The following is a 13,250-nucleotide window of genomic DNA, read 5'->3' as shown; positions in this document are numbered from 1 at the left end:
TTATTGGCTTTGGTTTAACAAGATCTATGGATGCAATGGAAATGGTTTAAATTTTCCTTTATTTTTCCTCAGGAAGATGATTACCCAGGGCACCCATTATAATTCAATGATGCCACAGCCTCTTTTAACACATCAGATAACCTTGTCTGCCCCTCAGCCAATTAGTGTGGGCATTGCACATGTTGTCTGGCCTCAGCCTGCAGCTACCAAGAGAAATAAACTGTGTCAGAACAGGTTGGTCGAATATTTCCAACATTCAAAGATAGTGTATCTGAAACTGCTGTTCAGTGAGCAGGGGAATGTCCTGCGGAAGTGGCATGTTGGGGCGGGGGGGGAGAGTGCCTTTTGGGAAAATGTGTTCTCTCTGCCCTGATTATTCAGTATTTTTGGTAATACAGACTAGATGGGGAAAAAAAATGCAGTAGCAAGAGGTTCTAGTTCCTGTTGGTAAATCTGAGCCTGTCATAAGAGCGAAGTTGTCTTTATTGCCTTTGGGAAGGTGTAAGAATATACTGAGGTAGCTCTAATGAGATATTCCTCAGCTTATACGCATGACAAAATATCAGGTTTAGAGAACTAAAAATAAAGAGATACTATGAAGGTTGCAGTATGCCTTAATCGTCGTAAGAGCAGTCTTTCTTTTGCTGGTAGCAAAAAATAAAATAAAAATACTTCAGCTGCTTGCTGAACAAATTAATGTCTCAATGCCATACAAAGATTTTGCAAATGTATGGGACATTTAATAACAACAACAGAAAAAAAAACGTGTTACAAAAGGTGATTACAGCAAAACTTTGGTAGGGAAGGATTTCATCCAGAGGCTATCAGCTTTTATTTTCGGTGAGATTCAATGGAGAATCTTTTCAGGAAACCTGGCCAGGTTTTTGGTTTTGTTTTTTCACCCAAGTGGGACTTTAACTTTTTTTCTTTGTAAAAATAATGGGGTTTCAATATATTGTATTCAATTTTGTTGCAAAATTCAGTCTTAGATCTTATTCTGGATGTTGTGATTAGCTTCTTATTAGCATGTTTCTGAATTTTCATTAATGTCTAAAATCATAAATGCCAACTATTTATCACTGTTTTTCTTTTTATTAATTTACAAAATTGGTATTTTAGCCTACTTTTATTTTTTTGAAAGTACAGCTTTAAGATCTGTTGGCAAATATTCACAAAATATCAATTGGTGTGTTTTCTTCACAGGAGCAATGCGTTACAAAATACCAATATCCAAAATTCAGCCTTTATATCTCCAAAGATAATTAACCTGAAGGCTGTGAAGAGAATAAGCTGTATAGAAGCACAGGACAATCATAACTCAGAAGGACAGGAAAGTAACTGTTGTGAAGCGTCGGTCAGGCTGGACCCTGATTCATCTCTTTCAAACAAACAGCGCCAGGCTATCTTCATTGCAGGTTCCCCCAGCCCAGCAGTCAGTGTGATCACCATCAGCAGTGACACTGATGAAGATGACTTAGGAAGAACACATTCACTGAGAGAGTAAGAATTGACGTTTATTTTTATTAAGGTTCTACCTAATATATCTGCCTTAACACAGCTTCTGTGCTTAAAAAATCTGATCTTTTTTTTAAGACAATGCACTACTGATCATATTTCACTACAACGTTAACTGTGCAGTAGTATGCTATTTAAAAGTGAAAAATACTAATTCTTCTTCATTAATCTATGGAAGTTAGGCATTTACAAAGGAAACAGTTTACTCTTCTTTTGTAACAGACTTGTTCAGAATAGAATATTTCTAAATTCAGCATACTTTTTTTCCTTAATACTGTTATCCCTTATTTCTGTGTTGAAGATTAATCTTCTGGCTTTGTATCATCAAAGTGTTCTAGCAGCGGCGTCTAGTAGATAACATTATATATATGTGAGTAAAAAAAAAAAAAGGCAGTGTGAAGAGGTGTGCACTTGGATACAAACACAAATGCTGAGCATGGTCTCACAAAGGATTTTTTTTCACAAAGCTATCACAGAACTGTATTGTTTTAAGTAAAGGCTGAACAATCTAATGTTTGAATTTATTTTCACTTGTTACCAATTCTGAGGTGGAGGAACCTTCATTTTAAATCTAAACTTTGTCAATTGTTTTAAGGCTCTAAACTTTATTTGTAGTAAAAACTGTATCTACTTTTTAAGTAACAATTCAGTAATAAAATTCCTTGGTAGGTTTCAAGCAACACATGTTTTGTCTGGAATTTCCAAAAGAACTCTGAAATGGTTTAAAATCTGTTTTGGATTTTTTTCTTTTAAAAAGCATAACAGGCAAAAACAAAATAACAAAACAAAACCAGAAGGAATTAAATATTTGTTTACATTATTTAGGGGACCTTTTCTAATCTCTGACTTCTTTTTATTCCATAACTATTTCTAAGTCACTGTACAGAAAGAACGAATGAGAGATTGCATGTTTGCTCACTTTCTTTTCTGTGTGGTAGGTGTAAAGGTAGCCTTGACTGCGAAGCCTGCCAGAACACTCTGAATATTGACCGTGTATGCTCTCTAAGCAGTCCTGATAGCACTCTGAGTACTAGCTCCTCAGGACAGTCCAGTCCATCTCCTTGCAAGAGATCCAACAGGTAAAAAGTTGTGCACTTTTCAGCAAAAAGAAAGAACCTGGTAGACTCAGTTTATTTAAACAAAAAAAAGCAAAGGTTTTGTTATGTCGCCCTCTGGTGAGGTTAAATTACGTGGTTACAAATTGCTTTATTGGCTTACAGTTGCACAGCACAGACTCTTCCTTATCCTTTTCAACAGACCCTTCTTGCCTCACTGGCAGTTTTCAGAATACTGGAAGAATGCTGGTTACTCAGAAAACTCAAACATGTTGCTTACAGCTTCCTTGAGAATGAGAATCTTTTAAGTTTGCAGAATTAACTAAGCCAAAGCAGGATGTGACAGATCTGAAGTTATCAGCATCTTTAATTTTTGCAGTCTCTTCTTCTCCCAGTGTGTATCTTGTATTGTAATCTTTAATGACACTGTCCTTTTTCTTTTACCAAACATAAGCTTCACTTATGTGAACATATAAATACATATGAAGTTATGCACATGTGGTGTTTTCCAGAGGAGCTTCGAAGAGACCTACTTTTTCAGTAGGTAAGGTCTAGTTAAGCTCCTAGCGATGGATTTGTAGAAGACAGAGGCTTACCTGCTATTGTGCAGGAAGTTTCCCGAACTTTCATTATCAATAGTGAACCTATTAGCCCCAAGAGAAGGCTTTCTGCAAACTCCAGGATGTGGCTGATTTTGAAAGGAAATGATTTCACTATGCGTTTTTTCAGTGTATTCTCTTTTGCTAGTGTAGTAAGCATACAGAAACCGTAATTTCATTTCTTCTGGAATAAAATGTCTTCAACCTTTTACTTGGACTGAAAATCCAAATTTCAGGTGGATTATAAGTACAAAATTAAAAAAAAAAAAATAACCAAAAAAAGTGGGTGAAAGTTACACATCTAAGTTTTTATGTAGAAGTGATTTCTATCCTTTCCCTGGCTTTTAATTTGTGAATAGGGTGAGTTTGAATATCAACTGCCCCCTTGAACGCCTGTGCTTGCATAAGTAAAATGTAATATTTTATCCACTTTTGAGTTGTTTTACTTCCATAAATTTGATGTGGCATTTTAATAAAACGTGTCTGCATTATGAAAATATATTTGGTTTCATGTCATACATTTATTTTTTGGTAGTATGTCAGATGATGAACAGGAAAGTGGATGTGATACAGTAGATGGCTCCCCGACTTCAGACTCTTCTGGACATGACAGCCCATTTGTTGAAGATGGCTTTGTAGCTAATACCAATAAAAATAAGGAAGCAAGAGCATCAGTTAATCCTGAAACCAAATCAACTGTTTGCACAGTAGTGGTACCATCAATGAGTCTTGAAAACAGGTTACATCTTGATGAACAGATGGTGAATGCAAGTAAGTTAGTTGAGGTTTTGTTTCCTTTCTATACCAGTAGATAAAAGTAGGAATTTGAATAATTTATTCAATAGCTATACACATGTGGATTTTGATTTACTCATGTATCTTAATCTGTAATAAACACTTCTAAATTGTGGAATTTTAAATTTAAATTTAAAATTAAAATTTTTTAAATTGTGGACTTCTATTAGTGTATTATTTTATTATTTCCCCCCTGTATGCTGAAGCAAATGAAATTGTCTTTGAATTGCTGGAAGAGAATAAAGGCAACAAAAGCATAACATTGTTCATTTATATCTTGGAAGATGCTACGTGCCAGCCACTGAAAAAGGGTCGGTCTGTCCTGGGAAGAATAAACCAGTCTTCTGCTGTGGGAAGCCGTCAGCAAAAACTGGCATCGGCATTCAATCAGCAACATATAAACTTCAGTCAGGTATTTGTACTTGCTTATATCAAAGAAGTATTTTTTCTGTCTTGAGGTTCCAAACGTGCTGAATGCTTACAGTTTCAATTGGTGTAAATGGCAACTGCATATTTTCAACAGCACAGCTGCAGTTCAGAGATGTTCAAACCTTAACATGGATTTCAACGTTTGGGGCAAGTCATAAGTATCTTTGGTCGTTTTCTTAAAGCAGCTGACTTTATTTTGAAAACTGATAGAAAAATCACACTGAGAAAATAAGCAACACCTACAACTACAAGCACAAGACAAAGCGAAAAACGTTAGTGTGGTTTTTTTTTCCCTACATCCAAATGCTAAAACGCTTATAGTGTACAGTTAGAAACTGGAGCTGTCTTTCGGTCATGTTCTGTTAGTAGTGTGCATGAAAATACTTGTAGTTTGATGTCCAGAGACAGAGCTTAACAAACTTGACTCTCTTACCCTTGCATCCAGGTAGCAAAGCTAGGGGGAAGAAGCTGGGATTTTAGTTAAGTCCAACATTGGAAGATACCCAAGGCTGATTTAAAAGCTGCTTTTATCATTACCCAGCAATGTAGTAAACGTGTCTACTGTGGCTGAGAACTGAAGTTGACACACAATGTTAAGTTTAAGCCCCTTTTTAATGAATTAATTTTGAGCTGTAGCTGCATTGAGCTTTTGGTTAGATATCTGGAGGTGCATTTAATATAAGAAAGTACCTGTTTGTGCAAGTCTTAAAGAGGAAACCTGTTTGTGTAAGTCTTAAACAGGGGATATTAACTTGTAAGTCAAATATTAAATGCAAGTATGCTATATGTAGATAAGAGGATTTACCGATAATGACTTGAATAGTTCAGACTGTAAGAAACATTTGGGTGGGTGACACCATCTCCCCTTCTGCATAATCATGCAGGATTGATTTAATTAATTCTAAGTAAACCTTAATGTGATCAGCATAGTATTAATTTTTAATCTCTCAGTGGCTGCAGCTCCTCAGGCTTCTAGCAGAAAGTGTAGGATGTTATTTTCATTACAAAAATTTATGCTGAGCCTTCCTTCTGTGGTAGATGCCCTCTGTAGTTTCAGATCTGTGTCACTTAATGAGAGTAACTGATTTTTAGTCTTTGTCTTTATAACTGTTAATGATTGCCACATCTTCCTGTGATCATAGCCCTAGACTTTTGTTTGCCTAGTTGTCTCAGATATTTTCAATCCGTTTATTATTTTTTCTGCTCTCCTCTAAAATTTCTCTCCTATTTGTCCTCTTTGTGCCTCATTATGGTGCCCAAACTGAATGCAGCACTTCCAATTGATGCCAAGCCAGTGCTGAGTAGACTGGAATAAGCACCTTGCTCATGTGATACATGGTATTTCTGTTAAAACAGCCCAGCATGGCATATTATCTTTTTTTTTTTGCAAGAGCATTAAAATAACTTGTGTTCTGTTTATCATCTCTTATTGTCAGATTTCCTGTCTGTGCTACTATCTAAATAGCTAATATATTTTTTGTTTGAGCATTTAATTATTCCTGTCTCTATATTTCTCTTGATTTTAAGTTGATTAGTTTTAGTGCATTATTCCATTTTTCAAACTGTCTTTATACTTAAAAATATTAAGACTTGTCCATTTCTGTGTACGGACAGGTTCAGCACTTTGGATCTGGGCCGCAGGAATGGAATGGGAACTACGCTCATCGAAGACAGCAGGCCTACATCCCAGCGAGCGTAGCCAGTCATGCTTTCTCCCTTCCGCAAGGAAGTCCAAATCACACTGCCGTGCACGCGCATCTCTCTGGAAGTACCCACCTCGGAGGACAGCCTGCTATTCTTCCGTACCCATCGTCGGCACCCCTTAATACTGCTGCGCCTGTCGCCCACCTCCTTGCCTCACCATGTACCTCAAGACCCTTACTGCAACATCCAACGTACAATATATCTCATCCCAGTGGTATAGTTCACCAAGTTCCAGTTGGCATAAACCCCCGTCTCTTACCTTCCCCAACCATTCATCAGACTCAATACAAACCAATTTTTCCACCACATTCGTACATTGCAGCATCACCTGCTTACACAGGATTTCCACTGAGTCCAACAAAACTCAGCCAGTATCCATTTATGTGAGAACTCAAAGTATATTGAGGAAGCTCAATGACGCAGAAGTTTGATTTAAGAAGAAACATGGTATTTATTAAATATTAGCCATGGCACAACAGGAAAATTATTTTTTTGAATCATGTAGACTTGGGTGCAATTTAAACAACTCTGAGCTTTAAAAAAAAAAACAACTCACTTTTAATGTGTTTTGCACATTTGGTATAACTTGTCTTTGGTCATGTTATCTTCTTATATAGTAACTTTAGACAGGTGACTTATGGGAGCAGAAATCTGTTTTTGCTCCTGCTATTTTTTATAAAATTGCCTTCTAACTAGTGCAAGACACGTCTACATTTGGGAAGCCATTCAGTGTACAGAATTAGAGCAACAGATGCACATATGTCAGCAGTACAGTGTAGAAGTAACTTGTTTGTATTACGTATCTTGGTGTTTAAATGTTGAGTCACTTACCTAAAAGTTGAGCTGTTGTTCTTCACATTGCATGTGTCTTTTGCATGGGCAAAAAAAGCCTAAACATTGCTCTTAAATGTTGTTGTCCTAATAATCTCAGCTGCATTGTAAACCGTTCCCACACATAGTGCCTTAAATATTTGAGGTTGTTAATGTTATTACTTATATATCAATGTTGAGGACTGCAGCACTTAAAAATTCAGATCTGCTGAGTTTTGATAGCGTATTGCTCATTTTGGGTTTTGTGTGGTATGATTTTAGTATTTGGTGTTTTTTCCTTATGAGAAGGCAGCATGTTTTGCTTTAGCTGAATTTTGCTGTCTTTTTTCCCAGAATGATCTAGCTTCAAGGAAAGACTTTAGTAGTGCTTAAGGAAAGTTGATTCAGTAGCCATTGAGTAGTGACACACAACACAGTATTTCATACTGTTAAATGGAACTGCAATACAATCTAAGTAGTTTATTTTGAAAGTGTTTGTCTAATTGGATATAATAAAATGTTTAGAGGTGCAGTAGGCATGACTAACTAGATAATGAAAGAAAAAGCAAAGTGCTCATTGATTCATGATGTGGTTTCATCTTAGCTTGAGCAAACCATGCAGTATTTAATAACTAGTAGCAGAATATTTACTATTGAAGCTTGAAAAGATGTGAGTTCTTTGTGTGCAATCTTTCATTTATGCATGGGAGAGATTTTAGTCTTTTTACATTATAGTATTTGTTTTAGCCTGTTGGGGGTGTTTGCTTATTTAATACATTCCGTCAGGGACGTAAATTACATGCTTTTTGCATTCTTTTTATTTTCCTTAGGAGGTGTGTCTTTTTGTTTTTTTGTTTTGTTCAAATGAAGTTGCTTTTGCAGCACCAAAGACTTAATCATCCATTTCCTATAAAAGGTAGCTACTTTTTTCATAGACCTCAAGTATACTGTAGTGTAGAGATGGGATTCAAAGAAGGTATGAAACTGAGGCTGTGTTTTAGCTTATGGGCAAGTAATAAATTGTATCATTTATCTTGAATGTATCATAGATAAGCTGCTATATAATGATTGCCACTTCAGATAGCTGTGAACTTAGGTGATTAACTAGTTCTTTCTTAGCCTTCTGATTTCTGTACAAGTCTAATTACATGAAATAGAAGCCGGGTTTTGGGTTGTTCTTTTTTTTTTTTAATTTTGTTTTCATGTTTGAAGTGTCGTAACTACTATACTGTAAATGATGAAAGATGATTGCATATGTTTTTTTGGGGTGTGTTATTTGCATCAGTATTTTATCTCCATTAACTTTGAGCTCATCACTGCATATAAATGGATGTATTGATGTAACTTAATTTTTTTATGTTTTCATATTGGCATTGTGTAGACACTTAAGCAGCTGCATCTTGCAGGCTTGACTTAACTTTTTTTTAAAACAAAATCTGGAATACAATCTTTGCAATGTTGACTGGAATAAGAGTGCAAAGCATTTGAGTTTTAACTCTGTCAATAAGCTAATAACTGGTAAAACTTTTTCTTTACTCCACTAACACAAGCAGTGTTTTATTTAATGAATGTCTGAATGAAATAAATGTGCCTATATTTGATTTATTTTTTGAGTAATAACTAAAATACAACAGTATTAGATCATAAAACAAACAAAAATACCAGCAGTACATTTTTAATCACACTGAAAAATTAAGAAACCTAACTTTTCCCAAAAGTTTCAGTGTTTTTAGTAATCAGCTCTATGCATTTTGTACAAGTATAAATGTGTATATAAAGTATGCATTAGAAACTAGGAGTATCCTGATTAATTTGAAATCTTATCAACACATATATAAAGCCTAGATATATGGAGTCAAGAAAATGCTCAAATTGGATATCCACCTTACCACTTCAAACTTGTACTATATGGTCCAGCAGATTGTTTTCTGTTAACTCCCTTGTGTTGGGAATTGACGCTTTTCTGGTGCTTACTCCATTGCAGGCAATGGACACACCACAGATCACCAATGCAAATGGAGTAGATGAATTTTGTATTGTGATAACAAAAAATACTGCATTTTTTTTCCGGGGCCATGGGGATTTTCATTGGTCTAATGTATTTACTGTACTTTCTTTTTACTGTGCGTAAGGTTTTAAGCTACTGTGCTTGTTAAATTGACACAATTACCTGTATATCACAACAGTAGCCTGCTGTGTGCAGGAAAAAGTTGCTGTAAATGTGCCCCACGTTAGATCTGCTGCTCTTTCTACGTATTGTAAGTTTAGAAATGTCTGCATTTCAGTGGACAACGTATTTGGGATTCTGCCACAGCTTAAATTCAACATAATGGATGGCTTTTCCCCAGTCCTGCAATACATTCTGAGAGAATGGACTCTTTCAAGTCCAAGTGTCCAGGGCCCAAATGCAGAAAAAAAGCATTCAGGCAGAAGGCCTGTTCTGTGGGAGGAAAAAAAAATAAAAGTCATCCTCTGAGAAGCATTTATACATGTTACTGTTTTAATGCCTTTTTTAAATAAAACACTGCATGACTACAGAATTGCATATCTGCATATTACTTTAATTTGCAAGATTTTATATGAATTTCTTGTGTTCAGTTTTTAACTTCAGGGTGTTTTATTGGTCAAATATGCTACTGTATTAACTTTTTTGGTTTTAGTTTTTAAATTTTCTGTTTTTACTGCTAATTAACTTGGTTTGTGTTAAGTAAAAGTTAAATCACACTGCAAGCTGTAGGAAGACTTGTTCTAGAATTACCCAGTGATAGAGACTTGATTAATAAGTTTGAACTGTTACTGTTTAACAACTTGTAGACTTGTGGCTTTTTTCTTTTTTTTTTTTTTTTGCTTTGGATTTCTATGCTACACTAGTTCGCCATGTAGCAATTGCACTGTGCAATATTACAATATGAGGACTGGGAAAATTTTTTATGGATGTAATGTCTCTTACAGTTTGCGATAGTATTTCTTTCTAGTTCTCAGTGATTTAAATGTGACCAAGCCTTCTGTACTTTGTCACAAAAAGCGGGTTTTCCAGGTGACTATTTTGGTGAGTGTCAAAATAAGAATTTATGGTGTATTACTGTCGAGATTCACTTTGAATTAAAATATATATTGCAGCAGATGATTTTTGGTGGCTTTCTTTGTTGTTGTGTTAGATCCGGGCTGGGTTAAGGTAAAGGCAAGGAAAAATCATGTGAATGGTTCCAACGCTTAAACTATGGTGAAGTCATTTCACTAAGCTTCTCTTTGGTTCGAAATTTTAAATTTTAGTAACTTGCAGGGCATGCTTAGCAGGGTCTCAGGAATCTGCCTTCAGTGTACCCAAACCTGAAGGTTCCTTTTTCTGCATGCCCGCTTGTGCAACCCGAGGAGGTGGTTATCTGGCCCAGACTCCAGCACTAACTGCACAGGACAAATTTATACTGCAGTTGTGATAGCATTCATTCAAGGAAAAGCCTTCAGACTCAATGGAATTGTCACATGCTACAGAACTGTAGTGGGACAAGCTGGCTGAGGATCATGCTTTGTTTTATCAATGAATCAGCTTTGGTTTTCAGCTGGAGAGATGGTCATTCTCTGGGAGGCAACAGAGAAGCTACTGTTTCTTATCACTCACAAAGCTGTACAGTCCTGACGATGATCGCAGATTCACATTAATGCGAGTAACTTACACATACAGTAATGGATTAAGGCAGCGTGACTCAAAGTGTGGTTATCAAGTACACAGAGCATGTGCATGCTCTAGGTGAACCTGTATATAAGTCAGCAAATCCCAACACCAAGTGTGGACGGACAGATACACCTCCAAGGGCTTGAAATTACCTTTCTGTCCAGTGAAGATGGATAGAATCAGGAAAGGTAGGTCTAGGAAGTAGTTAACTACACTTTCTTGGTAAAACTTCAGTGAATTTTCACTGGCTGTAAGAGTAATTCACCATGCTGCGAAATGTGCATCTTTAAGACCTTTTAAACAACTAAAAATGTTAGAGAAAAAAAAAGTGTTATATTTATATGCACATAGTGTATAATGGAAAAGAGGGACTATGATGATTGAGCTAGACCCAGAAAAAAACGCTGTCAAAGCTAACTTATTGATGGGTCTGTCTGTCTATAAAGGTTCCGATGACAAAAGCTAGAGAAAGATGAAAATAGTGAAACGGGTTTTACACGGGAGCCTTCACACAGGCAGTGAGAGGCACCGCTAGAGGGCCCTGCAGTAAATGCCTTGGCCCTAAATAAAGCGGAGTGATGAGTAAGCTATCCGTTTTACTACAACAGCCGTATAACTGCCATCTTTTCTTTGTGGGTAATCATTAGTAGTCATCATGTGGGAGCTAATTTTGCACGGAGTGAATTAGCGATGTGAGGGAGAAGCGAGTAAAGCGGCCCCAAGGGGCCCTCAGGGGCTGCCCGGCCGTACCGCTGGCAGCCCGAGGGGGCTCGGGACCAGCCCGTCTCCCCCGGACCCCCGCGGGGCTGCGGCTGTGCCCGGCCGGCCCCGCTTTACCTCAGCGCGGCCCTGCCCGGGGGCGCCCGTCCCGGCTCCGCTCCTGAGGTGCCGCAGCGCGGGTCCCGCCTCCGCCTCCTCAGGGCGCCGGGCGGCCTGCGGGGAACGGGCGGCGCCACCGGCAAGGCTCCGGCTCGCCTTCGGCGGAGGCGTTAACGGGGGAAGGCACGGCGGGGGCTGCCTGTGGAGCCCCGCTCCCCGTCCTGCTCCCGGCCCCGCCGCCTCCCGCCCAGCGGGCGCTGGGGGGGTCCCGGCGGCGCCGCCCCCGCCCGTCGCTCCCCGCCTCCCCTCGCTCGGCAGGCGCTGTGCCGCGGAGGGCGGGGAGCGGGGCCGGGGCTGGCGGCGCCGGGAGCCCTTTGTGCCGGAGCTACCGCCCGCGGCCGCCGCCGCTGCCTTCGCGCGGCCGCTGAGGGGCACGGGCAGCGCGTCCTGCGGCTGCGGCCGCCGGCACCATGCGGAGCCCCCCGCTCCTCCTCCTCCTGCCGCTGCTGCCGGCGCAGCCCCTGCTCTAGAGCCCGGCGCGGCGATGGCGCGGCGGCGCGGGGCGCATCCCCCGGGGCCCGGCTCCGCGCCGCCGCCCCGCGCCCCGCCGTCGGCTGGCGGCCGGCCGGGCCTGGCCGGGGCCGTCGTGGTGCTGCTGGCGGCCGTCGTCGCGCTCGCCCCGGGCGGCCGGGCGGAGCAGGGTAAGGAGCGGGCGGCGGGCGGCTGGGCGAGGCCTCGGGGGCTGGGGGGCGAGGGGTGGCCGAGGCGCCCGGGCTCCGCTCCGCGTTCCGGGCCTCGCTGCCCGGGGGCCAAACGCGCCCCTGGGGCTGTGGTGAAGCAGCAGGCGCCCGGCAGCCGTGCTCGGCTGGGCTAATTCGTGCCCCGGGTGTCAGAAACGAGGGGAGCGCGGCTCCGCTGACGGGAGCGTGCGGCGATCCCGTGCCGGTTTGAGGGCCGAAATTGGCAGGGTGTCCAGGACGGGTCCTCCTTGGCAGGGCGTGAGCTGGCGGAGCTGCCGTCCTCGTTCCTTGTACCTCGTACCTCGGCCCGAGCCTGCGGGTGCTGCGGCCGGGTTTGTGTCCAGCACTGGCTGGCTTTTCACCTGTGCTCGGCGAGTCCGCCTGGATTTCACACAGACCCGTGCCCCGCGGCTGAATGACGAGCCGAGCTGTACCTCTCGCGGGGCAGCCGGTCTCTGCTGCCTGAATTTTAACGGCGGGGCTGCTCCTGACGGGGAGCGCAGGCCCTCCCCACCGGGGCACTGGTGGCAGGAGCGGGATTTTCGTCCTGCACCCGCGCCGTGCTTGTGCCCTCGCAGGCGCGTAGGGATCAAGCGCTGCCCCGCTTCTGGGTGTATTCACTCGTCGGAGATCCAGCGGGTTTTAAAACGCGCTTGTGGGAACCGCCTGGCCTGCAGCTTGGAGGGAAGGTGGGGAGCTGCATCAGTACCAAGCCGAAGTCCGCAATAATAGCAGGCGCAGCAGACAAAGCGAAAAATCCGTCACCGATGGGTATTGTGTGGGCATTTTAGACAATCAGGTGGTTGTGCTGAGGTCCGTAATCCATTGTGGTTAATGGGTTTAAGAGCTGCAGCTGAAATTGCAGGTAAAACTGTACGAGTCCTATCCAGTGTTCATCAGGAGCTATTGTTGTTACGGTGCACAAACTGGGATTTGACCAGCATGGAGAGCTCTGTCCTGCAGCGACACGGAGCATGGGGCGTGCTGTCTCCCGCTGGAGTCAGGGCAAGACACGTAGCTGGATTTTCATTCAAGAACATCAATTTTGTCTGAGAAGGTCTACTTCTGCATGTTTGCATAGGCCAGGCTGCATGTAAGTCTGTATTTCCGT

At 41.4% G+C, this 13,250-nt stretch overlaps 2 protein-coding genes across 17 annotated transcripts in view; both read left to right on the top strand.

Annotated features, from left to right (window-relative positions):
• HIPK3 (homeodomain interacting protein kinase 3) overlaps positions 1-10,031 on the top strand; it is a 74,239-nt gene extending 64,208 nt beyond the window's left edge. For all 7 annotated transcript variants that reach the window (XM_080594737.1, XM_080594738.1, XM_080594734.1 and 4 more), the window contains 6 exons: positions 73-234; positions 1,204-1,500; positions 2,454-2,594; positions 3,705-3,940; positions 4,249-4,376; positions 6,008-10,031. In XM_080594737.1, coding sequence (XP_080450863.1) covers positions 73-234; positions 1,204-1,500; positions 2,454-2,594; positions 3,705-3,940; positions 4,249-4,376; positions 6,008-6,484 — 1,441 coding nt within the window. In that variant the 3' untranslated portion in view covers positions 6,485-10,031. The remainder of the gene's footprint in view (positions 1-72; positions 235-1,203; positions 1,501-2,453; positions 2,595-3,704; positions 3,941-4,248; positions 4,377-6,007) is intronic.
• A 1,252-nt stretch (positions 10,032-11,283) lies between these two features.
• KIAA1549L (KIAA1549 like) overlaps positions 11,284-13,250 on the top strand; it is a 145,703-nt gene continuing 143,736 nt past the window's right edge. For all 10 annotated transcript variants that reach the window (XR_013951354.1, XR_013951355.1, XR_013951356.1 and 7 more), the window contains exon 1: positions 11,284-12,100. Coding sequence is in view for 5 of the 10 variants with exons in the window: in XM_080592247.1 (XP_080448373.1) it covers positions 11,944-12,100 (157 nt within the window). In the remaining 5 variants the exon portion in view is untranslated. The remainder of the gene's footprint in view (positions 12,101-13,250) is intronic.

Source organism: Anser brachyrhynchus (genome assembly GCF_964034855.1).
Source record: "Anser brachyrhynchus genome assembly, chromosome: 5".
NCBI classification, from domain to species: Eukaryota; Metazoa; Chordata; class Aves; order Anseriformes; family Anatidae; genus Anser; species Anser brachyrhynchus.
The sequence above is the reverse complement of the archived record's forward strand: the minus strand, read 5'-3'. Positions and strand labels throughout refer to the sequence as shown.